The 24,944-nt window shown below is 38.0% G+C and overlaps 1 protein-coding gene across 2 annotated transcripts in view; it reads left to right on the top strand.

The window, feature by feature from the left end:
- Miga1 (mitoguardin 1) overlaps nucleotides 1–24,944 on the top strand; it is an 85,240-nt gene that overhangs the window by 9,434 nt on the left and 50,862 nt on the right. For both annotated transcript variants that reach the window (XM_047530170.1, XM_047530178.1), the window contains exons 3-5: nucleotides 13,378–13,555; nucleotides 15,057–15,193; nucleotides 24,269–24,395. In XM_047530170.1, coding sequence (XP_047386126.1) covers nucleotides 13,378–13,555; nucleotides 15,057–15,193; nucleotides 24,269–24,395 — 442 coding nt within the window. The remainder of the gene's footprint in view (nucleotides 1–13,377; nucleotides 13,556–15,056; nucleotides 15,194–24,268; nucleotides 24,396–24,944) is intronic.

Genomic DNA, 24,944 nt, shown 5'->3' with positions numbered 1-24,944 from the left:
TTACCATAAGAAATAAGCAGTGATAGAGGACTTACAGCTAGTAAAATCAGTCACTCTACTATATAGCTTCCCTCATGGTTAAGTCTAAATGGTATCAAACTCAAATTTCAAAAATGTTAAAAGAAATAAGTTCGGTGAACAAATGAAGGATTTTTCCAATTTTCTTAAATTCACATCCTTTTTTCCTCAGTCTGTACTTTGATGGATCCAACTTGCTTTCCAAGTCTTGTTTCTCTGTCTGCTCATCATCTTCTCAGTCTTCTTCTGATAAGACTTCCACGTTTTTCTCCACCATCCAGCAGATCTTTTGCTTCTATAGAAGATTATATCCTTTGGTATCTTTATAACCTGCCACTGGGCAATTCCATTTGGAGAATCTACTTTAGAGATAGTCCTGCCTCCTACTTTTGTGCTGTGTGGATCAAGAGACGTCCTTTTATCATTTCTTAATGGTGAAAACATAAAAAATCTTTCCATCTTGCTTTTTTGTTGTTTTAATTTTTGGTGCTGGGATTGAATCCAGTGGTTCTTAACCACTGAGCCACATCCCCAGCCCTTTAATTTTTATTTTGAAATAGTTTTGCTAAGTTGCTTAGGGCCTTGCTGATTGGCTGAGGCTGACTTTGGACTTGTGATCCTTTTTTCTTAGCCTCCTGAGTTGCTGCGATTGTAGGTGTTGTGCCATCATGCCTGGCCTTTCTTGTTTTTTGAAATATATAACATATAATTGTTGTATGTAGTCATTCTCCTATACAATAGCACACCAGAACTTCTTACTCCTATCTAATTACAACTTATTACTCATTGATCAACCTTTCCCCTTCCCTTCCTTCTCCTCTTCTTTTCGCAGCCTCTGGTAACCACTGTTCTCCTTTCAACTACTATGAGATCATCTTTTTTTAGATTCCATATATGAGTGAGATCATGCGCTACTTGTCTTTCTGTGTGTAGCTTATTTTATTTAATATAATGTCTAGTTCCATTCATGTTATTATTATATGAAATGATATGATTTTGTTCTTTTTTTTACTGCAAACAAATGGGATACATGTTGTTTCTCTATTTGTACATGGAGTCAAGGCATACCATTTGTGTAATCATAAATCTACATAGGGTAATGTTGTTTGATTCATTCTGTTATTTTTTTCCCATCCCCCCACCCCTCCCACCCCTCTTTTCCCTCTATACAGTCCTTCCTTCCTCCATTCTTGCCCCCCTCCCTAACCCTAACTCTAACCCTAACACTAACCCCTCCCACCCCCCATTATGTGTCATCATCCACTTATTAGCGATATCATTCATCCTTTGGTTTTTTGAGATTGGCTTATCTCACTTAGCATGATATTCTCCAATTTCATCCATTTGCCTGCAAATGCCATAATTTTATCATTCTTTATGTCTGAGTAATATTCCATTGTATATATATACCACAGTTTCTTTATCCATTCATCAATTGAAGGACATCTAGGTTGGTTCCATAAGCTGGCTATTGCGAATTGAGCAGCTATGAACATTGATGTGACTGTATCTCTGTAGTATGCTGATTTTAAGTCCTTTGGGTATAGGCCAAGGGGTGGGATAGCTGGGTCAAATGGTGGTTCCATTCCAAGTTTTCTAAGGAATCTCCACACTGCTTTCCAGAGTGGCTGCACTAATTTGCATCCCTACCAGCAATGTATGAGTATACCTTTCTCCCCACATCCTCGCCAACACCTGTTGTTGCTTGTATTCTTGATAATCGCCATTCTAATTGGGTGAGATGGAATCTTAGGGTAGTTTTGATTTGCATTTTTCTTATTACTAGAGATGTTGAACATTTTTCCATATGTTTGTTGATTGCTTGTAGATCTTCTTCTGTGAAGTGTCTATTCATTTCCTTAACCCATTTGTCAATTGGGTTATTTGCATTCTTGGTGTAGAGTTTTTTGAGTTCTTTATAGATTCTGGAGATTAGTGCTGTATCTGAAGTATGATTGACAAAGATTTTCTCCCACTCTGTAGGCTCTTTCTTTGCATTGCTGATAGTTTCCTTTGCTGAGAGAAAGCTTTTTAGTTTGAATCTATCCCAGTTATTAATTCTTGCTTTTATTTCTTGTGCTATGGGAGTCCTGTTGAGGAAGTCTGGTCCTAAGCCGACATGTTGAAGCTCTGGACCTACTTTTTCTTCTATAATCTGCAGGGTCTCTGGTCTGATTCCGAGGTTCTTAATCCATTTTGAGTTTAGTTTCGTGCATGGTGAGAGATATGAGTTTAGTTTCATTCTGTTGCATATGGATTTCCAATTCTCCCAGCACCATTTGTTGAAGAGGCTATCTTTTCTCCATTGCATATTTTTGGCCCCTTTGTCTAGTATGAGAAAATTGTATTTATTTGGGTTTGTGTCCATGTCCTCTATTCTGTACCATTGATCTACCTTTCTATTTTGATACCAATACCATGCCATTTTTGTTACTATTGCTTTGTAGTAGAGTTTTTTTTTTGTTTTTTTTTTTTGGGTGCTGGGGATCGAACCCAGGGCCTTGTGCTTGCAATGCAAGCACTCTACCGACTGAGCTATCTCCCCAGCCCCGTTACTATTGCTTTGTAGTAGAGTTGAAGATCTGGTATTGCGATATCCCCTGTTTCACTCTTTCTGCCAAGGATCGCTTTAGCTATTCTGGGTTTCTTATTCTTCCAGATGAATTTCATAATTGCTTGCTCTATTTCTGTAAGGTACGTCATTGGGATTTTAATTGGAATTGCATTGAATCTGTATAGCACTTTTGGTAGTATGGCCATTTTGACAATATTAATTCTTCCTATCCAAGAACCTGGGAGATCTTTCCATCTTCTAAGGTTTTCTTTAATTTCTTTGTTTAGTGTTCTGTAGTTCTCCTTGTAGAGGTCTTTCACCTCTTTTGTGAGATTGATTCCCAAGTACTTTATTTTTTTCGAGGCTATTGTGAATGGGGTAGTTTTCCTAATTATTCTTTCCAAAGATTCATCACTTATGTATAAAAATGCATTAGATTTATGTGCATTGATCTTATATCCCGCTACTTTACTGAATTCACTTATGAGTTCTAAAAGTTTTCTGGTGGAATTTCCTGGTTCCTCTAAGTATATAATCATATCATCAGCAAATAGCGATATTTTGAGTTCTTCTTTTCTATTCCTATCCCTTTAATTTCTTTGGTCTGTCTAATTGCTCTGGCTAGAGTTTCAAGGATGATATTGAATAGAACTGGTGAAAGAGGGCATCCCTGCCTCCTTCCAGTTTTTAGGGGGAATGCTTTCAGTTTTTCACCATTTAGAATGATATTAGCCATGGGTTTAGCATAGATGGCCTTTACAATGTTAAGGAATGTTCCCACTATCCCTATTTTTTCTAGTGTTTTGAGCATGAAGGGGTGCTGTATTTTATCAAATGCTTTTTCTGCATCTATCGAAATAATCATGTGATTCTTGACTTTAAGTCTATTGATATGGTGAATAACATTTATTGATTTCCTGATGTTGAACCAACCTTGCATCCCTGGGATGAAACCCACTTGATCATGGTGCACTATCTTTTTAATATGTTTTTGTATGCGATTTGCTAAAATTTTGTTTAGAATTTTTGCGTCGATGTTCATTAAGGATATTGGTCTGAAATTTTCTTTCCTTGATGTGTCTCTGTCTGGTTTAGGTATCAGGGTGATATTGGCTTCATAGAATGAGTTTGGGAGGGTTCCCTCCTCTTCTATTTTATGGAATACTTTGAGAAGTATTGGAATGAGCTTTTCTTTAAACGTTTTGTAGAACTCGGCTGAGAACCCATCTGGTCCCGGACTTTTCTTTGTTGGTAGGCTTTTGATGACTTCTATTTCATTACTTGAAATTGGTCTATTTAAATTGTGTATGTCCTCCTCGTTCAGTTTAGGCAATTCATATGTCTCTAGAAACCTGTTGATGTCTTTGAAATTTTCTATTTGTTGGAGTATAGATTTTCAAACTAGCTTCTAATTATGTTTTGTATTTCAATCGTGTCTGTTGTGATATTTCCTTGTTCATTCCGAATTTTAGTGATTTGGGTTTTCTCTCGTCTTCTCTTTGTTAGTGTGGCTAAAGGTTTATCAATTTTGTTTATTTTTTCGAAGAACCAATATTTATTTTGTCAATTTTTTGTATTGTTTCTTTTGTTTCAATTTCGTTGATTTCAGCTCTGAGTTTAACTATTTCCTGTCTTCTACTACTTTTGGTGTTGGTTTGTTCTTTTTCTAGGGCTTTGAAGTGTAGTGTTAGGTCATTTTATTTGTTGAGTTTTACTTCTTTTATTAAATGCGTTCCATGAAATAAATTTTCCTGTAAGTACTGCTTTCATAGTGTCCCAGAGATTTTGATATGATGTTTTTTTGTTCTCATTTACCTCTAAGAATTTTTTAATTTCCTTCCTAATATCTTCTGTTATCCATTCATCATATAATAGCATATTGTTTAATCTCCAGGTGTTGGAGTAGTTTCTGTTTTTTACTCTTTCATTTATTTCTAACTTCAATCCATTATGATCTGATAGTAGTGTCTCTGTCTTCTTGTATTCGCTAACATTAGCTTTGTGGCTAATATATGGTCTATTTTAGAGAAGGATCCATGTGCTGCTGAGAAGAAAGTGTATTCACTCTTGGTTGGATGGTATATTCTATAAATGTCTGTTAAGTCTAAACTATTGATTGTGTTATTGAGATCTATGGTTTCTTTGTTCAATTTTTGTTTGGAAGATCTGTTCAGTGGTGAGAGAGGCGTGTTAAAATCACCTAGTATTATTGTGTTACGGTCTATTTGGTTTCTGAAATTGAGAAGGATTTGTTTGACGTACATGGATGAGCCACTGTTTGGAGCATAGATGTTTATGATTGTTATGTCTTGCTGATTTATGCTTCCCTTAAACAGTATGAAATGTCCTTCTTTATCCCTTCTGACTAACTTTGTCTTGAAGTCCACATTATCTGAAATGAGGATGGATACTCCAGCTTTTTTGCTGAGTCCATGTGCATGGTATGTTTTTCCCCATCCTTTCACCTTAGTCTATGGGTATCTCTTTCTATGAGGTGAGTATCTTGCAGGCAACATATTGTTGGATCTTTCTTTTTAATTCAATCTGCCAGTCTGTGTCTTTTGATTGATGAATTCAGGCCATTAACATTCAGGGTTATTATTGAGATATGATTTGTATTCCCGGTCATTTGGTTCATTTTTTAAATTTTATTTATTTATTTATTTATTTATTTGACACGACTTGGTTCCTCCTTTATTTGACAGTTCCTTTAGGATAATTCCTCCCTTTGCTGATTTGCTTCTTTATTTTTCATCTGTTCCTCATAGAATATTTTGCTGAGAATGTTCTGTAATGCTGGCTTTCTTTTTATAAATTCTTTTAGCTTTTGTTTATCATGGAAGGATTTTATTTCATCGTCAAATTTGTAGGTAAGTTTTGCTGGGTATAAGATTCTTGGTTGGCATCCATTTTCTTTCAGGGCTTGAAAAATGTTGTTCCAGTCCCTTCTAGCTTTTAGGGTCTGGGTTGAAAAATCTGCTGATATCCGTATTGGTTTCCCCCTGAATATAATTTGGTTCTTTTCTTTCACAGCCTTTAAAATTCTGTGTTTATTTTGTATGTTAGGTATTTTCATTATAATGTGCCTTGGTGTGGGTCTGTTGTAATTTTGTGTATTCGGAGTCCTATAAGCCTCTTGAACTTGATTTTCCATTTCATTCTTCAGATTTGGGAAATTTTCTGAAATTATTTCATTGAATAGATTGTTCATTCCTTTGGTTTGTTTCTCTAAGCCTTCCTCAATCCCAATAATTCTCAAATTTGGCCTTTTCATGATATCCCATAGTTCTCGCAGATTCTGTTCATGATTTCTTACCATCTTCTCTGTTTGTTCAACTTTGTTTTCAAGGTTAAATATTTTGTCTTCAATATCTGAGGTTCTGTCTTCCAGGTGTTCTATCCTATTGATTGTGCTTTCTATGGAGTTCTTAATATGGTTTATTGTTTCCTTCATTTCAAGGTTTTCTGTTTGGTTTTTTTTTCAATATCTCTAACTCTTTATTGAAATGATCTTTTGCTTCCTGTATTTGCTCTTTCAACTGTCGATTGGTGCGATCATTCAGTGCCTACATTTGCTCTTTCATCTCATCATTCAATGCCTGCATTTGCTCTTTCATCTCATCATTTGCTTCCCTGGTTGTTTTAATTATGTACATTCTGAACTCCCTTTCTGTCATTTCTTCTGCCATGCTGTCATTGGATTTTATTGATGTAACATCTAGATTTGTTTGGGGCATTTTCTTCCCTTGTTTTCTCATATTGTTTAGGTATCAGTGGACTGCTAAGATATTGCAGATTTCCTGTATTGACTTATAATGTCCCTGAAGATTTCTAGTATATCCCCTCTTAGCCTTCAGTAGCCTGAAGTCTTGGAGGAAGTTGATAATGCGGTGCTCCACAAGGAAGCTGCCTCTCTAGGGGTGGTGGCCTTCAGGTGGGGTATATTCCCTGCTAGTGGGCAGAGGTGCCTCCACTTGTTGACCAATGATCATCCAAAGGGGAACTAGGCTGCGGGCTGAGGCAAGGCCTGTTTGGGCCTGTGTCTCTGGTTTTACCACCCTTGTGGGAAAACCTCACCCGGCAGGGAAGACTCACCCAGTGGGGAGGTCTCGCTGGTCAGTTCCCCTCCTAGAGGTTCCCCTCAATCCACAACTACCGCCTGGGCTGGGCTGCCTTCCTTTGCAATGTTCCCAGGGACCCAGACCTACCTCCTGGGCCTGGGATCCTCACCCTTCACAGATGAGTCTCCTTAGGCTGCCTCTCCTCAGAGAATCTGCCCGCAGTCCTGGAACCTTCGCTCTGCCCCTAAGTGTGTCTCTGTGCGGCTCTTCCACCAAGAAGCCTCCTAGGTCCTGGGACACTGCTCTGCACCTAATCGCCTGGCTATGCGGCCCCTCCTCTGAGCAGCCTCCTGGAGCCCCATTCAGTCGCTCCGAGTCCCAGCGACCCGCTGCACGCCTCTTCCTCCGGACAGCCGCCCAGTGTTCCGGTGCGGTCACTAGGAGTCCAGGCATCTCACTGCACGCCTCCTCCTCCCACCAACCGCCTGTAGCCCTAGGCAGTCACTCCAAGTCCAAGTGACCCGCCCCGTTCCTCCTCCTCCTCCGGGCAGCCCCCTTGGGTGTTCAGGAGCGGTCGCTCTGAGTCCAAATGACCCGCCGCACGCCTCCTCCGGGCAGCCACCCGGAGCTCTGGTGCGACCGCTCCGAGACCAAGCGACCCACTGCGGTCCTTCTCCGGGCAGCCCCCCGGTGTTCAGGAGCGGTTGCTTTGAGTTCAAACAACTCACCTCTCGCCTCCTTCTCTGAACAGCCACCCGGAGCTCTGATGCAGTCACTCCGAGTCCAAGTGACCCGCTGCACTCCTCCTCCTCCTCCAGGCAGCCCCGCAGGTGTTCAGGAGCGGTCGCTCTGAGTCCAAACAGCTTGCCACGCAGCTCCTCCTCTGGCAACTGCCTGTAGCTCTGGTGCAGTCACTCCGAGTCCAAGCGCGCTCCTCCTCCTCCTCCTCTGGGCAGGCCCCAGTGTTCAAGGGCAGTCGCTCTGAGTCCAAATAGCTCACCGTGCAGCTCCTCCTCTGGGCAGCCACCCGGAGCCCCAGTGGTTGCTCCGAGTCCAAGCGCTGTGCTTAGCGGCCTCCTCTATGATGCTCCCTTTTGTCCAAGTTCACTGCTCCGGGGGGGGGGAGGGGTGTTTCGCCGTGCGACTCTACTTCACAAAGTTCCCTGCGTTCCAGGACTACCGCCCCATCCGGGACGCCTCCCCGACGGGAGAGACTCACCCGACGGCTTTGAGTTGGTCCCAAGTCTCTCAATATCTCCTCTTTTGAATCCTGAGTCCTGGAGCAACATGAAATGCAGCCACTCTCTAGTCCGCCATCTTGAAAACCTCTGACTTTGTTCTTTTCAATGGCTCAGTAATATTCCATTTTGTACCACAGTTTCTAAAATCATTCATGACTTTTGTGAATTGTGCTGTAGTAAATATGGGAGTGTAGATGTCTCTTCAGCATACAACTTATTTCCTTCAGATATGTACCTAATCGTGGGATTGCCAGATCATATTGTAGTTCTATTTTTTAATTTGTTTGAGGAAACTCCATACTGCTTTCCAAATCACTATACCAACTTATATTTCCACCAATAGCATTCAAAAAAGGATTCCTTTTCTCCATAACCTTGCCAGCATTTGTTATCTTTTGTCTTTTTGAAAATGTTTTTTCTTTCTTTTTTTTCTTTTTTCGTTTTTTTGACTGGGAATTGAACCTGGGGCTTCTGTTCCACCTTTGAAGTGCATCTTCAGCCATTAAAAAAAAAAAAATTTAATTTTGAGATTGGTTCTCTCTGAGTTACCAGTGCTGCTCTTGAACTTGCAGTCTTCCTGCCTCAGCCTCCTTAGTTGCTAAGATTACAGGTATGAGCCTTTATACCTGCTGATAATAGCCATTTTTACTGGAGTGAGGTGATATCTTACTGTAGTTTTGTTTGCTTGCTTGTTTTTCCCTGCTAGAGATTGAATCTTGGGCTTCACATAGTAGACAAATGCTCTACCACTGAGTACACCCCCAGTCCCTGATTGTGATTTTTATTTGCATTTCCTAGATGATTCGTGTTATTTCTTTTTCTTTTCTTTCTTTGTTTTTGTGGTGCTGAGGATTGAACCTATAAGAGCCACATCCCCAGCCCTTATTTTTGATAAAAGTTCTTGCTAAGTTGCTAAGGCTGCCCTGAACTTGCAGTCCTACTGCCTTAGCCTCCCAAGTAGCTGAGATTATGGCCATCTTTTTGAGAAATGTCTATTTAGATTTTCATCTTATTTTTTTGTTTTCTAGTGCTGAGAATTGAATCCAGGGCCATGCATGGTAAGCACCTGCTCTACCACTGAGGTATACCTGTAGCCCTGTACTGTCCATATTTTAACTGAGTTGGGTTTTTTTGTTTGTTTATTTGTTTTTGATACTGACATTTGTTGTTGTTGTTTTGTTCTAATTAGTTATAGATGACAGTAGTGATACTGAGTTTTTGTAGTTCCATAGATACTCCGGATTATGAACCTTTGTCAGCTGTTAGTTTGCAAATATTTGTTCCATTCCATAGCTTGTCTTTTCCTTTTTATTTCCTTTTATTTCCTTTGCTATGCAGAAACTTTCTAGTTTGATGTGATCCCATTTATCTACTTGTGCATTCGTTCTATCTTTTTAGGGTCTTGACCAGAAAAACCCTTGCTCATTCCAGTATCCTGAAGCATTTCCCTTATGTTTTCCTGTAGTCATTTCATAGTTTCAAGGTAAAATGAATTGACTCTTTAATGCATTGATTTTTGCAACTAGTTTAACTGAGAGATAGGGGTCTAGTTTCATTTCTTTGCATGTGGATACCCAGTTTTCTGGCCACCATTTCCCTGAAAACATTGTCCTTTTTCCTGTGTGTGTTCTTAGCAGTTTTTTCAAAAAACACCTCACCATAGTTAGTATGTGTTTACTTTTAGGTTCTCTAGTCTATTCCATTGTGTCTATTTTTATGGCCATACCATTCTGGTTTTTTTTTTTTTCCCAAACAATTCTGTTTTAATTATGACAGCTTTGCAATATATTTTGAAATCAGGTAGTGTAATGCCTGTTGCTTAGTTCCTTTTGCTCAAGACTGCTTTGACTATTTGGGGATTTTGTGGTTCTGTACAAATTTTAAGATTTTTTTTTTAGTTCTATGAAGAATTTCTTTGGTGTTTTGATTGGTATTGCATTAAATCTATAGATTACTTTGGGTAGCATGGACATTTTAGCAATATTTATTTGTCCAATCTATGAACATAGGGCTTTTTCCACTTTTTTGTGTCCTCTTCGAATTTTTTCATCAATTTTTTTTTTTTTCGGTACCTAGGATTGAAACCAGGCTACTTAGCCACTGAGCCACACCCTTTATCTTTTTTATTTTGAGCCAAGGCCTCCCTAAGTGGCTGAGATTGGCTTTGAACTTGTGATCCTTCTGCCTCAGCCTCCAGACTTGCTGGGATTACAGGCTTGAGCCTGACTCATCAATGTTTTATAGTTTTTGTTGTAGAGATCTTTTATCTCTTTGATTAAATTAGTTTTTAATTTTTTGGGGGGGGTAGCTCTTATAAATGAGGTTGCTTTCTTGATCCCTATTTCAGGTAATTGACTATTGACATATAATAATGCTGCAGATTTTTTTGAGAGGGGGTACTGGGGATTGAGCTTGGGCACTGAGCCACATCCCCAGCCCTATTTTGTAGTTCTTTAGAGACAGGGTCTCACTGAGTTGCTTAGTGCCTTGCTTTTGCTGAGACTAACTTTGAACTCTAGATCCTCCTGCCTCAGCCTCCTGAGCTGCTGGAATTATAGGCACTGTGCCTGGCCAATGCTATAGATTTTTAAATTTTGATTTTATACCCTGCAAATTTTATTAATTTGTTTATTGGTTCTAGTAGTTTTTTGGTAGTCTTTGGGGTTTTCTTTATATAAGACCATATCATCTGCAAACAGTGACGATTTGACTTTCTTTTTGCCAGCTTGGTTGCCCTTTTATTTTTTTTGTCTGATTGTTCTGGCTAGGACTTCCACTATTTTATAGAACAGAGGTGGTGATAGTAGGCATCCTTGATTTGTTCCAGATCTTAGAAAGCTTTCAGCATTTTTCATTCTGTATATATTAGCTGTTGGCTTATTGTATGGCCTTTGTTATGTTGATATATATTCCTTTAAAACATTCTTCAGTGTTTTTGTCATGAAGGGGTGTTGACTTTTATCAGATGCTTTTTCTGCATCTGTTGAAATGAACATGTGAGTTTTGTGTTTCAGTCTGTTAATGTGATTTTTTGTGCTTATTGATTCATGTATTTTGAGCCATCCTTGCATCCCTGGGATGAACCATTTGATGATGGTAAAAACATTCTTTTGTGAGTGGTACTGGGGATTGAACTCAGGGCCTCACATATTCTAAGCAAGCGTTCTATACCCTGCGTCCTTTTTAATTTTTATTTCGAGACAGGATCTTGCTAAGTTAACCAGCCTGGCTTTGAATTTTTGATTCTCCTGACAGCCTCTGGAGTAGCTAGGATTACAGGCATGACCATCGTGCCTGATTTTGTTTTTCTTTATGATTTAACCTTGCCAAAGGGTATCTGTCCATTTTCTTTTGAGTTAATCAAATGTGTTAGCATGTAATTGTTCATAATAGTCTGCAACATTCTTTTGTGTTTCTGTGCTGTCAGTTGTAATGTGTCTGATTTTATTGGAGTATTGCTGTGGTTTGGATAAGTATCCCTCAAAAGTCCATGTGGCAAAGGCTTGCTTCCTAGCCCTATGGTCCTTTTGGGAGGTGGTGGGGCCTTTAGCAGGTGAGTACTTATGGGAGGTCTCTATGTCATGGGGTTGTGCCTTTGAAGAGGACTGTGGGACCTAGTTCTCTCTTTGTTCTCCTTCACTCCCTTGACCTTGAAGTAAATGGTTTTGCTCCACGTTTTGCTCCTACCGTGATCTGCTGCTTCACCCAAAGCTATGGGGCCACTTGATCATTTACTTAAACCTTAAAACTGTGAGCCAAAATAAGTCTTTTATTTCTTCATGTTGATTATCTCAGACATTTTGTTACAGTAATGGAAAGCTAACTCAAGTTTTCTCTTTTTCTTAGTCCGTTTGTCAATTTTGTTCATCTTTTCAAAGATCCAGCTCTCTGATGGATCTTTTCTATTTATGTTTTTGTTTCCCTCTGTCTTGCATTTATTTCTTGTCTGATTTTTATTCTTTCCTTCTAATTTTGGGTTTGGTTTATTCTTGTTTTTCTTATCCCTTGAGATGTGGTGATAGGTTGTTGTTTTTTGTTGTTGTTGAAATCATCATTTTTTTTCCACTTCTGGGCATTGAACCCAGGGGTGTTCAAACACTGAGCCACATCCCCAACCCTTTTTATTTTTTTATTTTGAGACAGGGTCTTGCTGAGTTGCTCAGGCTGGCTTTGAACTTGAGGTCCTCCTCCTGCCTCAGCCTCCCAAGTCACTAGGATTATAGGCGTGTGTCACCTGTTTTCTTTCTTGATGTAGACATTAATTGCTATAAACCTCTTTACTGCTTTTGCTGCTGTATCCCATGGGTTTTTATGTTGTTTCTTCATTTTTTTAAAAAAAATTTTTAAATTTTCAAATTTCTTCCTCAGTCTGTCGGTTGTTCAAGAATAAGTTGTTTAGTTTTCATGTATTTTTGTTTTCTGTAGTTTTTCTTATTCTCAGTTACTAGTTTTATTGCATTGTGCTCAGAAAAGATACTCAATATGATTTCAACTTTTGAAAATTTGTTGATACTTTTTTGGTCTATCATATGATCTATCCTGGAGAATGTTCCATGTACTGATGAGAAGAATGTGTATTTTACAGTCAGTGGATGGAATGTTCTTTTAGGTTCATTTGTTCTGGATGCAATTTAGCTCTACCCTTTCTATTTTGATTTTTTGTCTGGATTACCTGGGTTCAAGAGAAGTTGAGAACTTGACATTTATCTGACTTTATTGTTGCTGTGAGGTTGGTAGTGACTCTTTTTCCAGCTATCTGTTCTAATCTGTTAGCTTTAGTTCATAGTTTCTCTGCATTTTAGGTGAATAGTAGAATCTGTCCCCTGAGAGAAAGTTAATTACTTCTTGATATGACACTAGTACTTAGTCCTTATGTAACTGTATTTATCACAGTGTTTTGTAATTATTTGCCAATATATTTGTCTCTACTGTTAGTTATTTTACTACTCAATGGAAGCAACATCTGTGACCTCTGTATACTAATTGTTTCCTGATCAGTGGTAGGCACTTAGTTTGTGTTGAAGATAATTACAAAAAGATTTTAAGTCATAGCATATTCCTGGTACTTTGTAAGATTGAGAGTAAATATTTGATTTGTTGAATAATTCATGAATAAAATGGCTTATTTATAAGCCATTTGATTTATAAATGGCTTATTTATGGTATTTAGTCCAGATTGTTTTTTTATATTGACTCAGTTTAAAAGTTTGATTTAATCATTCCTATAATAAAAAATCTTGTTTGATTCAGATAGAAGGTTCAGTTACATGATTTAATTACTACTTGCTCAAAAAAGATTCATAGGATTGAATTATTTTGTTCTCCCAGCTTTGGGGCATTATTTCTTATTCGAGAACCTCAGAAAAGTGAATAATAAATTATTGCATTAAGAATTTTCTTTATATCAAGTTGGGTTATTTAAAACGATGGTCTCTTTGTAACTTTTATAAATAGGTTAGATTAAGAATGAGATTTTTTTTCAAACTAACTGCATCTTTTCCAGATCAAATTTCCGCCGGTAGCTAAGAAGGTGTTTGTTGTAACTGCAGTAAGTGCTATATCTGTAGTTTTTCTGGCCCACCACTTTAAAAGAAAACGTGGAAAGAAAAAAGGAAAAATATTACCATGGGAACCAGAGCACCTCTTACTTGAATACACTAAAAGAGCAGCATCAGACAAAGGTATGTAGAAATAGCTAAACTAAGTCCCCGGAAGAAATTTCATGTGTAAATCATGGGTAGAATACAGTGATTTCAGTCTTTTAGTCTTCAAAATTTTTTCTTTACTATTTAACTCATAAGTAATTAAACATTTTAGAAAGATTAGAAAATACAGAAAAGTAAAAAAAAAAATTAAAATCACTTGAAATTCCACTGTATAGAAATAACTACTCATAGTGTCTTTCCATTTATATTTGTACTTAATTATATTGAGATATAAAATTTGCTGTTATTTGTAAGCAAATTTGTATAAGAATATCTTTCCAGGTCAATAAAAATATATCTGTACTATCATCGTTATATAAAATTTGTGTTAAATCTGTACAAATGTACCCTAATTTATTTAACCATTTCCATATTGTTCACTGTAATATGTTTACCATTTTCTTATTTTGCATATATTTTTCTATTTCCTCAGAATCTAAAGTTGTAGAATTATTGCAGGATTTTAAAGAATTTATAATTTTGGTTCGAGATATTGTACATATTGCTAAATTGTAGCAATAAAAATAATTTCTTGAATGTGCTAGATTTATCAGCTTTTTATTATTTAGTATATGATATGCTTTCGTAGTGCTGCATTTGTCCAGTACATAAGGAGCAATGATTTGTACGAAGTGTAGTGAACATTGCAGTAGTGATCACTATCATTCACTGAAATTTTATTAGGTTTCAGACAGATGCTGTATATTTGGTGCTTTATTTAACTTTATTACAGTCCTATGAATTAGGCCACAATTCTATGTGATTGTTCCCCTTTTATATCTAAAGGAAAATTGAGGTAGGTAAAAGTTAAGTGAATTACCCAAGGTCATATAACTTTAAAAGTACTGGAATTTGAATCCAGGAGTGTCTTACCTGGTGTGTGAAGAAAAACTAAGGTATGCCATCTGCCCTAGAAAAATGGATGGATGGATGGAGGAGAGAGAAGTATAAAGAACTGAATGTAATACAATGTGGATAAGGTTTAGATGTAATTCAGAAAAGGAAGTACTTTTATACTGTATAATGTTTGAAGGTTAATAGTTGTCAGTAGTTTTATAGTGATTATAATAGACCATTCAGAATTATCCTGATTAATTAGGTGAATGTTTGACTCTTCATTTCAGAAGCAGATTTTAATAGCTTTAAAAACATTAGACATGTCAGGCTGGGATTGTGGCTCAGTGGTAGAGCGCTTGCTGCACACATATGAGGCACTGGGTTTGATCTTCAGCACCATAGACCTTCAGTACCATATAAAAATAAAATAAAAGTATTGTGTCCATCTACAACTAAAAATATTTAAAAAACATTAGAGATGTAAATATTAATAATGTACATTTGATAATTTATGCAGATGAATGGAGTATGTTTTAAAAATTAGAAACTTTCTGAATGAATATAATAAAAATTTCCAATTTTACCTGAAAATTATTAATGAAATTATTGGTACTTTAAATATTTGTATGTTTCTTAATAGGTTCAAGTTGTTCCAGCAGTAGACAGAATTTGACATTATCTTTAAGTTCCACCAAAGACAAAGGATCTCAGTCTTGTAACTTTGCTAATGGAGGACTTTTCAGTAAATACTCAGGTTCTGCACAGAGTTTGGCCTCTGTAAGTAAAAACATATATATTATTATTATTACATTTGTTATATGTCTCTTGTTATGTGTTAGTTTAAGTGTCACACACTTACGGAAAGAACCTTATGAGATCAGCTGGTTAAGTTTGCTTTCTGCAGGCAGGTAAAAGTTATCTTTTTGCTACATATTCAGACAGTTTGGTTCCAGATTTCTTTGAGTGAGTGATATAGTCCATAGGATCCTGTGAGAGTGGTTTTGATGTGAAAGTGATACTTCAAAATTAGATGCTATTCAAGAAGCTGGTTGATGCAACTGGACTTTGTGCTAGGTTACAAAGATCACTTAATGAACCTACTTAGAGAAAAGTATTTGACTTACTGAAGACAAGTATGGGGTTCTTTACCTCCTCTTTTGCAGCATTCAAATAGCATTAACTGATATGTTAGAAGATCTTAAAACCTTAATGTAATTATTGATTGACAAGTGAGGAGTGAAGCTTATATATTTTTAAAATTTTTATTTATTTATTTCTGGTACCAAAGATTGAACCCAGAGGCTCTTTACCACTGAGCTACACCCCCTATCCTTTTTTTTCTTTTTTTTTTTTTCCCCAAGATAGGGTCTCACTAAGTTGCTGAGGCTGACCTCAAACTTGGAATCATCCTGCCTAAGCCTCCTGAGTGGCTGAGATTATAGGCATGCCCTACCACACCTGGCTTGTTTTTTTATTTTTAATTTTTAAAAATTTTTTTTTATTTTTAATTTTTACAAACTGCATTTTGATTCATTGTATACTAATGGGGTACATCATTTTGTTTCTATGATTGTACACAATGTAGATTCATACCATTCTCATTATTCCTTTTTAAGCCTCTAATTTTAAGATATATATGTCATTAATTTTTTTCTTTTTTTATTATTTTATTGTAAGCAAATAGGATACATGTTGTTTTTCTGTTTATACATGGTGTAAAGGCATACCATTTGTGTAATCATAAATTTACATAGGGTAATGCTGTTTGATTCATTCTGTTATTTTTTCCCTTCCCCCCACACCTCCCACCCCTCTTTTCCTCTATACAGTCCTTCCTTCCTCCATTCTTGACCCCTCCCTAACCCTAACTCTAACCCTAACACTAATCCCTCCCACCCCCCTTTATGTATCATCATCCACTTATTAGCGATATCATTCGTCCTTTGTTTTTTTAAGATTGGCTTATCTCACTTAGCATGATATTCTCCAATTTCATCCATTTGCCTGCAAATGCCATAATTTTATCATTCTTTATGGCTGAGTAATATTCCATTGTATATATATACCACAGTTTCTTTATCCATTCATCAATTGAAGGACATCTAGGTTGGTTCCACAAGCTGGCTATTGTGAACTGAGCAGCTATGAACATTGATGTGGCTGTATCTCTGTACTATGCTGATTTTAAGTCCTTTGGGTATAGGCCAAGGAGTGGGATAACTGGGTCAAATGGTCTCCACACTGCTTTCCAGAGTGGCTGCACTAATTTGCAGCCCCACCAGCAATGTATGAGTGTACCTTTCTCCCCACATCCTCGCCAACACCTGTTGTTGCTTGTATTCTTGATAATCGCCATTCTAATTGGGGTGAGATGGAATCTTACGGTGGTTTTGATTTGCATTTCTCTTTTTACTAGAGATGTTGAACATTTTTCCATATGTTTGTTGATTGCTTGTAGATCTTCTTCTGTGAAGTATCTATTCATTTCCTTAGCCCATTTGTCAATTGGGTTATTTGCATTCTTGGTGTAGAGTTTTTTGAGTTCTTTATAGATTCTGGAGATTAGTGCTGTATCTGAAGTATGATTGACAAAGATTTTCTCCCACTCTGTAGGCTCTTTCTTTGCATTGCTGATAGTTTCCTTTGCTGAGAGAAAGCTTTTTAGTTTGAATCTATCCCAGTTATTAATTCTTGCTTTTATTTCTTGTGCTATGGGAGTCCTGTTGAGGAAGTCTGGTCCTAAGCCGACATGTTGAAGCTCTGGACCTACTTTTTCTTCTATAAGATGCACGGTCTCTGGTCTGATTCCGAGGTTCTTAATCCATTTTGAGTTTAGTTTCGTGCATGGTGAGAGATATGGGTTTAGTTTCATTCTGTTGCATATGGATTTCCAATTCTCCCAGCACCATTTGTTGAAGAGGCTATCTTTTCTCCATTGCATATTTTTGGCCCCTTTGTCTAGTATGAGAAAATTGTATTTATTTGGTTTGTGTCCATGTCCTCTATTCTGTACCATTGATCTACCTTTCTATTTTGGTACCAATACCATGCCGTTTTTGTTATTATTGCTTTGTAGTAGAGTTGAAGATCTGGTATTGCGATACCCCCTGCTTCACTCTTTCTACTGAGGATTGCTTTAGCTATTCTGGGTTTTTTATTCTTCCAGATGAATTTCATAATTGCTTGGTCTATTTCTGTAAGGTACAAAATTGGGATTTTAATTGGAATTGCATTGAATCTGTATAGCACTTTTGGTAGTATGGCCATTTTGACAATATTAATTCTTCCTATCCAAGAACATGGGAGATCTTTCCATCTTCTGAGGTTTTCTTAATTTCTTTCTTTAGTGTTCTGTAGTTCTCACTGTAGAGGTCTTTCACCTCTTTTGTGAGATTGATTCCCAAGTATTTTATTTTTTTCGAGGCTATTGTGAATGGGGTTGTTTTCCTAATTATTCTTTCCAAAGATTCATCACTTATGTATAAAAATGCCTTAGATTTATGTGCATTGATCTTATATCCCGCTACTTTACTGAATTCACTTATGAGATCTAAAAGTTTTCTGGTGGTATTTTCTGGTTCCTCTAAGTATATAATCATATCATCAGCAAATAGCGATATTTTGAGTTCTTCTTTTCCTATTCCTATCCCTTTAATTTCTTTGGTCTGTCTAATTGCTCTGGCTAGAGTTTCAAGGATGATATTGAATAGAACTGGTGAAAGAGGGCATCCCTGCCTCCTTCCAGTTTTTAGGGGGAATGCTTTCAGTTTTTCACTGTTTAGAATGATATTAGCCATGGGCTTAGCATAGATGGCCTTTACAATGTTAAGGAATGTTCCCACTATCCCTATTTTTTCTAGTGTTTTGAGCATGAAGGGGTGCTGTATTTTATCAAATGCTTTTTCTGCATCTATCGAAATAATCATGTGATTCTTGACTTTAAGTCTATTGATATGGTGAATGACATTTATTGATTTCCTGATGTTGAACCAACCTTGCATCCCTGGGATGAAACCCACTTGATCATGGTGCACTATCTTTTTAATATGTTTTTGTATGCGATTTGCTAAAATTTTGTTTAGAATTTTTGCGTCAATATTCATTAAGGATATTGGTCTGAAATTTTCTTTCCTCGATGTGTCTCTGTCTGGTTTAGGTATCAGGGTGATATTGGCTTCATAGAATGAGTTTGGGAGGGTTCCCTCCTCTTCTATTTTATGGAATACTTTGAGAAGTATTAGAATGAGCTTTTCTTTAAAGGTTTTGTAGAACTCGGCTAAAAACCCATCTGGTCTTGGACTTTTCTTTGTTGGTAGGCTTTTGATGACTTCATCTATTTCATTACTTGAAATTGGTCTATTTAAATTGTGTATGTCCTCCTCGTTCAGTTTATGCAATTCATATGTCTCTGGAAACCTGTTGATGTCTTTGAAATTTTCTATTTTGTTAGAGTATAGATTTTCAAACTAGCTTCTAATTATGTTTTGTATTTCAGTCGTGTCTGTTGTGATATTTCCTTGTTCATTCCGAATTTTAGTGATTTGGGTTTTCTCTCGTCTTCTCTTTGTTAGTGTGGCTAAAGGTTTATCAATTTTGTTTATTTTTTCGAAGAACCAACTATTTATTTTGTCAATTTTTTGTATTGTTTCTTTTGTTTCAATTTCGTTGATTTCAGCTCTGAGTTTAACTATTTCCTGTCTTCTACTACTTTTGGTGTTGGTCTGTTCTTCTTTTTCTAGGGCTTTGAGCTGTAGTGTTAGGTCATTTTATTTGTTGAGTTTTACTTCTTTTATTAAATGTGTTCCATGAAATAAATTTTCCTCTAAGTACTGCTTTCATAGTGTCCCAGAGATTTTGATATGATGTTTCTTTGTTCTCATTTACCTCTAAGAATTTTTTAATTTCCTTCCTAATATCTTCTGTTATCCATTCATCATATAATAGCATATTGTTTAATCTCCAGGTGTTGGAGTAGTTTCTGTTTTTTACTCTTTCATTTATTTCTAACTTCAATCCATTATGATCTGATAGTAGTGTCTCTGTCTTCTTGTATTCGCTAACATTAGCTTTGTGGCATAATATATGGTCTATTTTAGAGAAGGATCCATGTGCTGCTGAGAAGAAAGTGTTTTCGCTCTTGGTTGGATGGTATATTCTATAAATGTCTGTTAAGTCTAAATTATTGATTGTGTTATTGAGATCTATGGTTTCTTTGTTCAATTTTTGTTTGGAAGATCTGTTCAGTGGTGAGAGAGGCGTGTTAAAATCACCTAGTATTATTGTGTTACAGTCTATTTGGTTTCTAAAATTGAGAAGGATTTGTCTGACATACATGGATGAGCCACTGTTTGGGGCATAGATGTTTATGATTGTTATATCTTGCTGATTTATGCTTCCCTTAAGCAGTATGAAATGTCCTTCTTTATCCCTTCTGACTAACTTTGTCTTGAAGTCCACATTATCTGAAATGAGGATGGATACTCCAGCTTTTTTGCTGAGTCCATGTGCATGGTATGTTTTTCCCCATCCTTTCACCTTAGTCTATGGGTATCTCTTTCTATGAGGTAAGTATCTTGCAGGCAACATATTGTTGGATCTTTCTTTTTAATCCAATCTGCCAGTCTATGTCTTTTGATTGATGAATTCAGGCCATTAACATTCAGGGTTATTATTGAGATATGATTTGTATTCCCAGTCATTTGGTTCATTTTTAAAATTTTATTTATTTATTTATTTTTTTGACACAACTTGGTTCCTCCTTTATTTGACAGTTCCTTTAGGATAATTCCTCCCTTTGCTGATTTGCTTCTTTGTGTTTTATCTTTTCCTCATGGAATATTTTGCTGAGAATGTTCTGTAATGCTGGCTTTCTTTTTGTAAATTCTTTTAGCTTTTGTTTATCATGGAATGATTTTATTTCATCGTCAAATTTGAAGGTAAGTTTTTCTGGGTATAAGATTCTTGGTTGGCATCCATTTTCTTTCAGAGCTTGAAAAATGTTGTTCCAGTCCCTTCAAGCTTTTAGGGTCTGGATTGAAAAATCTGCTGATATCTGTATTGGTTTCCCCCTGAATGTAATTTGGTTCTTTTCTCTCACAGCCTTTAAAGTTCTGTCTTTATTTTGTATGTTCAGTATTTTCATTATAATGTGCCTTGGAGTGGGTCTGTTGTAATTTTGTGTATTCGGAGTCCTATAAGCCTCTTGAACTTGATTTTCCATTTCATTCTTCAGATTTGGGAAATTTTCTGATATTATTTCATTGAATAGATTGTTCATTCCTTTGGTTGTTTCTCTAAGCCTTCCTCAATCCCAATAATTCTCAAATTTGGCCTTTTCATGATATCCCATAGTTCTCGCAGATTCTGTTCATGATTTCTTACCATCTTCTCTGTTTGTTCAACTTTGTTTTCAAGGTTAAATATTTTGTCTTCAATATCTGAGGTTCTGTCTTCCAGGTGTTCTATCCTATTGGTTATGCTTTCTATGGAGTTCTTAATTTGGTTTATTGTTTCCTTCATTTCAAGGATTTCTGTTTGTTTTTTTTTCAATATCTCTAACTCTTTATTGAAATGATCTTTTGCTTCCTGTATTTGCTCTTTCAACTGTCGATTGGTGCTATCATTCAATGCCTGCATTTGCTCTTTCATCTCATCATTCAATGCCTGCATTTGCTCTTTCATCTCATCGTTTGTTTCCCTGATCATTTTAATTATGTACATTCTGAACTCCCTTTCTGTCATTTCTTCTGCCATGCTGTCGTTGGATTTTATTGATGTAACATCTAGATTTGTTTGGGGCATTTTCTTCCCTTGTTTTCTCATATTGTTCAGGAATCAGTGGGTCATTAAGATATTGCAGATTTCCTGTATTGACTTATAATGTCCCTGAAGATTTTCTAGTACATCCCCTCTTATCCTTCAGTAACCTGCAGTCTTGGAGGAAGTTGATAATGCGGTGCTTCACAAGGAAGCTGCCTCTCTAGGGATGGTGACCCTCAGGTGGGGTATATTTCCTGATAGTGGGAAGAGGTGCCTCCACTTGTTGACCAATGATCATCCAAAGGGGAACTAGGCTGTGGGCTGAGCCATGGCCTCTTTCTTCCTGTGTCTCTGGTTTTACCGACCTTGTGGGAAAACCACCCAGCGGGGAAGACTCACCCGGTGGGGAGGTCTCGCTGGTCAGTTCCCCTCCTAGAGGTTCCCCTCAATCTACAACTACCGCCTGGGCTGGGCTGTCTTCCTCTGCAATGTTCCCAGGGGCCCGCATCTACCTACTGGGCCTGGGAGCCTCACCCTTCGCAGACAAGTCTCCTTAGGCTGCCTCTCCTCAGAGAATCTGCCCGCAGTCCTGGAAACTTTGCTCCGCCCCTAGGCGCGTCTCGTTGTGGCTCTTCCAGCAAGAAGCCGCCTAGGTCCTGGGACCCTGCTCTGCATCTAATCCCCTGGCTATGCGGCCCCTCCTCTGAGCCACCACCTGGAGTCCCGTACAATAGCTCCGAGACCCAGAGACCCGCCACACACCTCTTCCTCCGGACAGCCGCCCTGTGTTCCGATGCAGTTACTAGGAGTCCAAGCTACTCACTTCAAGTCTCCTCCTCCCGCCAACTGCCCGTAGCCCTAGGCAGTCACTCCGAGTCCAACTGACCCACCCTGTTCCTCCTCTCCCTCCGGGTAGCCTCCAGGGTGTTCAGGAGCGGTCGCTCGGAGACCAAGGGACCCACTGCGCTCCTCCTCCAGGCAGGCCACCAGTGTTCAGGAGTGGTCGCTTTGAGTCCAAGCAACTCACCACTCGCCTCCTCCTCTGGCAACTGCCTGTGGCTCTGAAGCAGTCACTCCTAGACCAAGCGACCCGCCGCGCTTCTCCTCTTTCTCCGGGTAACCCCCCGGTGTTCAGAAGCGGTCGTTCTGAGTCCAAATAGCTCGCCACGCAACTCCTCCTCAGGCAGCCGCCTGTATCTCTGATGTAGTCACTCCTAGACCAAGCGACCCACCATGTTCCTCCTCTTCCTCAGGGCAGGGCCCCTCCCACCCTGTGTTCAGAAGCAGTGGTTCTGAGTCTAAACAGCTCGCCACGCTGCTCCTCCTCAGGCAGCCGTCCGGAGCCCCAGTGGTTGCTCCGAGTCCAAGCGCTGTGCTGAGCCGCCTCCTCTACGATGATCCCAGTTGTCCGTGTTTACCGCTCCAGTGGGGGGAGGGGCGTCTCGCCGAGCAACTCTACTTCACAAAGTTCCCTGCGTTCTGGGGCTACCGCCCCATCCGTGACGCCTCCCCAACAGGAGAGACTCACCCGGCAGCTTTGAGTTGGTCCCAAGTCTCTCACTATCTCCTCTTTTGAATCCTGCGTCCTGGAGCAACATGAAATGCAGCCGCCCTCTAGGCCGCCATCTTGAAGCTCTTTTTTTTTTTTTTTTTTTTTTTTTTTTTTTTACGGTGCTGGAGATTGAACCCAGGACCTTGTGCTTGCAAGGCAAGCACTCTACCAACTGAGCTATATCCCCAGCCCCTGGCTTGTTTTTTTAGAGAGATGGGGTTTTGATACATTGCCAAGCTGACTCTGAACTACAGGGCTCAAGCAGTCCTCCTGCCTCAACCTCCTGAGTACCTGGGACTACAGACGTGTACCACCATGCCCAGCAAAAATATAAAATTTTAAAGTCTTGTGGGTAGGACCATTTAGATCAAAGACCTGCAGACTTTCTGATCTATGAAACTGAACAGGATAATAAAGAGTATGTCTATTGCTCAGTGTCAGAAATACCTATTTAGAAATTTTCAATTGAAAGTTGAAACTTTTGGGACTGGGTTGTGGCTCAGTGGTAGACTGCTCACCTGGCATGTGTGGGGGCTCTGGGTTCGATCCTCAGCACCACATAAAAATAAAATAAAGGTATTGTGTCCTCCTGTAACTAAAAAAAAAAATATATATATATATATATATTAAAAGAAAGAAAATTGAAGCTTTTTAACTAGAATTAGATATAGGGAATGTCATGATAGTGATATAATAAGTCTTCAGAATCACTATACTGTACTTCTTCAACTAGCCTCATCCTTTTCCTGCCAGGGCTGTGATCCCAGATTTCTGCATGGATTTTCTGCCTTGTAGGCAATAGATTACAAGTACCTAAATTATGATCATGTTAACAGAAGTAAAAAGGAGGAGGAAGCATCTAAAACACTTGGTAACTGGATATGAGAGATGTGGGAAGACGTGTTGGAGATGACTTCCTGTTTTTTAGTTTGATAAGTTATGGGAACTGGAAATATTAGTGAACTTGGAAGAAGGAGGAATTTTTGTTGTGGTAAGATGCTGAACTTCTTTTTATGTTGTAGTCCATTTGGGATGCCAGCAGAAAAGCTAGGTGGAATCAACTGATAGCCAAAAGAAAAGGTGGGTTCAGATTTCTCAAAAGAAAACATAATTGAAATTAGGGATTCGTAAGTCATTTGCATAGAGATGATTGAAATACGACGTAGTGGACCTTGCTAAGGAGGGTTATGTATAATAATGATACACAATTTTAATTCTCATTTGCAAAGAGTCAGCTTTGTCAGACATTTTAAAAGGGAAACAAGCTAGGTAACATTATAAAAATAACTACGCAATATTCATGGAAATAACTGATTTATGTTCAAAATTTTATTCTACTTGTATACTTTTGAACAGAGGCTCAGAATAGTTAGGTTCATATGAATCCTAAGTTTGCTTGAATATAATCAGAATTATTTCTTCAGGTGAAAAGTGCATTGATTGTTTTCTCTGCTATAGGATTTATGTAATAATTAATACACATAAATAAACATTCTACCCAAGAAAGATTTTGAAGTAACTTCTATCAATCTTTCTTTTAGGTTCAGAGTGTCAATTCCTGCCATAGCTGTGCTTGTGGCAATTCTAATTCCTGGGACAAGGCTGACGAAGATGATGTTAAGCTTGTAAATATTCCTGTGACCACTCCTGAGAACTTATACTTAATGGGTAAGAATAACATGATAAAGTCTTAAGATGTAGTGCTCAGATTTAATTTGAAACTAAGACAACTAAATTGTTTTTAACATACAATTATAATTTTAAAATGTTGTTATATCTGTTGAATCTCATCTACATAACATAACTAGTTTTTAAATTTCCTGATGGTGCTGTAACAAATTATCACAAATGTGGTGGCTCAGTACAGTTGCAATTTATTTACTCAGAGTTCTGGAGGCCAGAAGTCTGAAGTCTTTATTACTGAGATGAAATCAAGGTGGAGGCCTAGGGGAGAGTTTATTTCTTGTCTTTTCCAGCTTCTAGTGACTGCCAGTCTTCCTTGTCTTGTGGCCACATTACTCCACCTCTGCCTTGGTCTTTCTGTTGCATTCTCTGTGTATATCAAATCTCCCTTCACCTCTCTCTTAAAAGGATACTTGTGCGAAGGGCAGTGGTGCACATCTATAATCCTAGTGATGTGGGAGGCTGAGTCAGAAGGATTGCAAGTTCAAAACCAGTCTCAGCAATTTAGCAAGGCAACTCAGTGATACCCTGTCT

Source organism: Sciurus carolinensis, chromosome 1, assembly GCF_902686445.1.
Source record: "Sciurus carolinensis chromosome 1, mSciCar1.2, whole genome shotgun sequence".
NCBI classification, from domain to species: Eukaryota; Metazoa; Chordata; class Mammalia; order Rodentia; family Sciuridae; genus Sciurus; species Sciurus carolinensis.
Note: the sequence above shows the minus strand (reverse complement) of the source record. Positions and strands in the feature narration are given on the sequence as shown.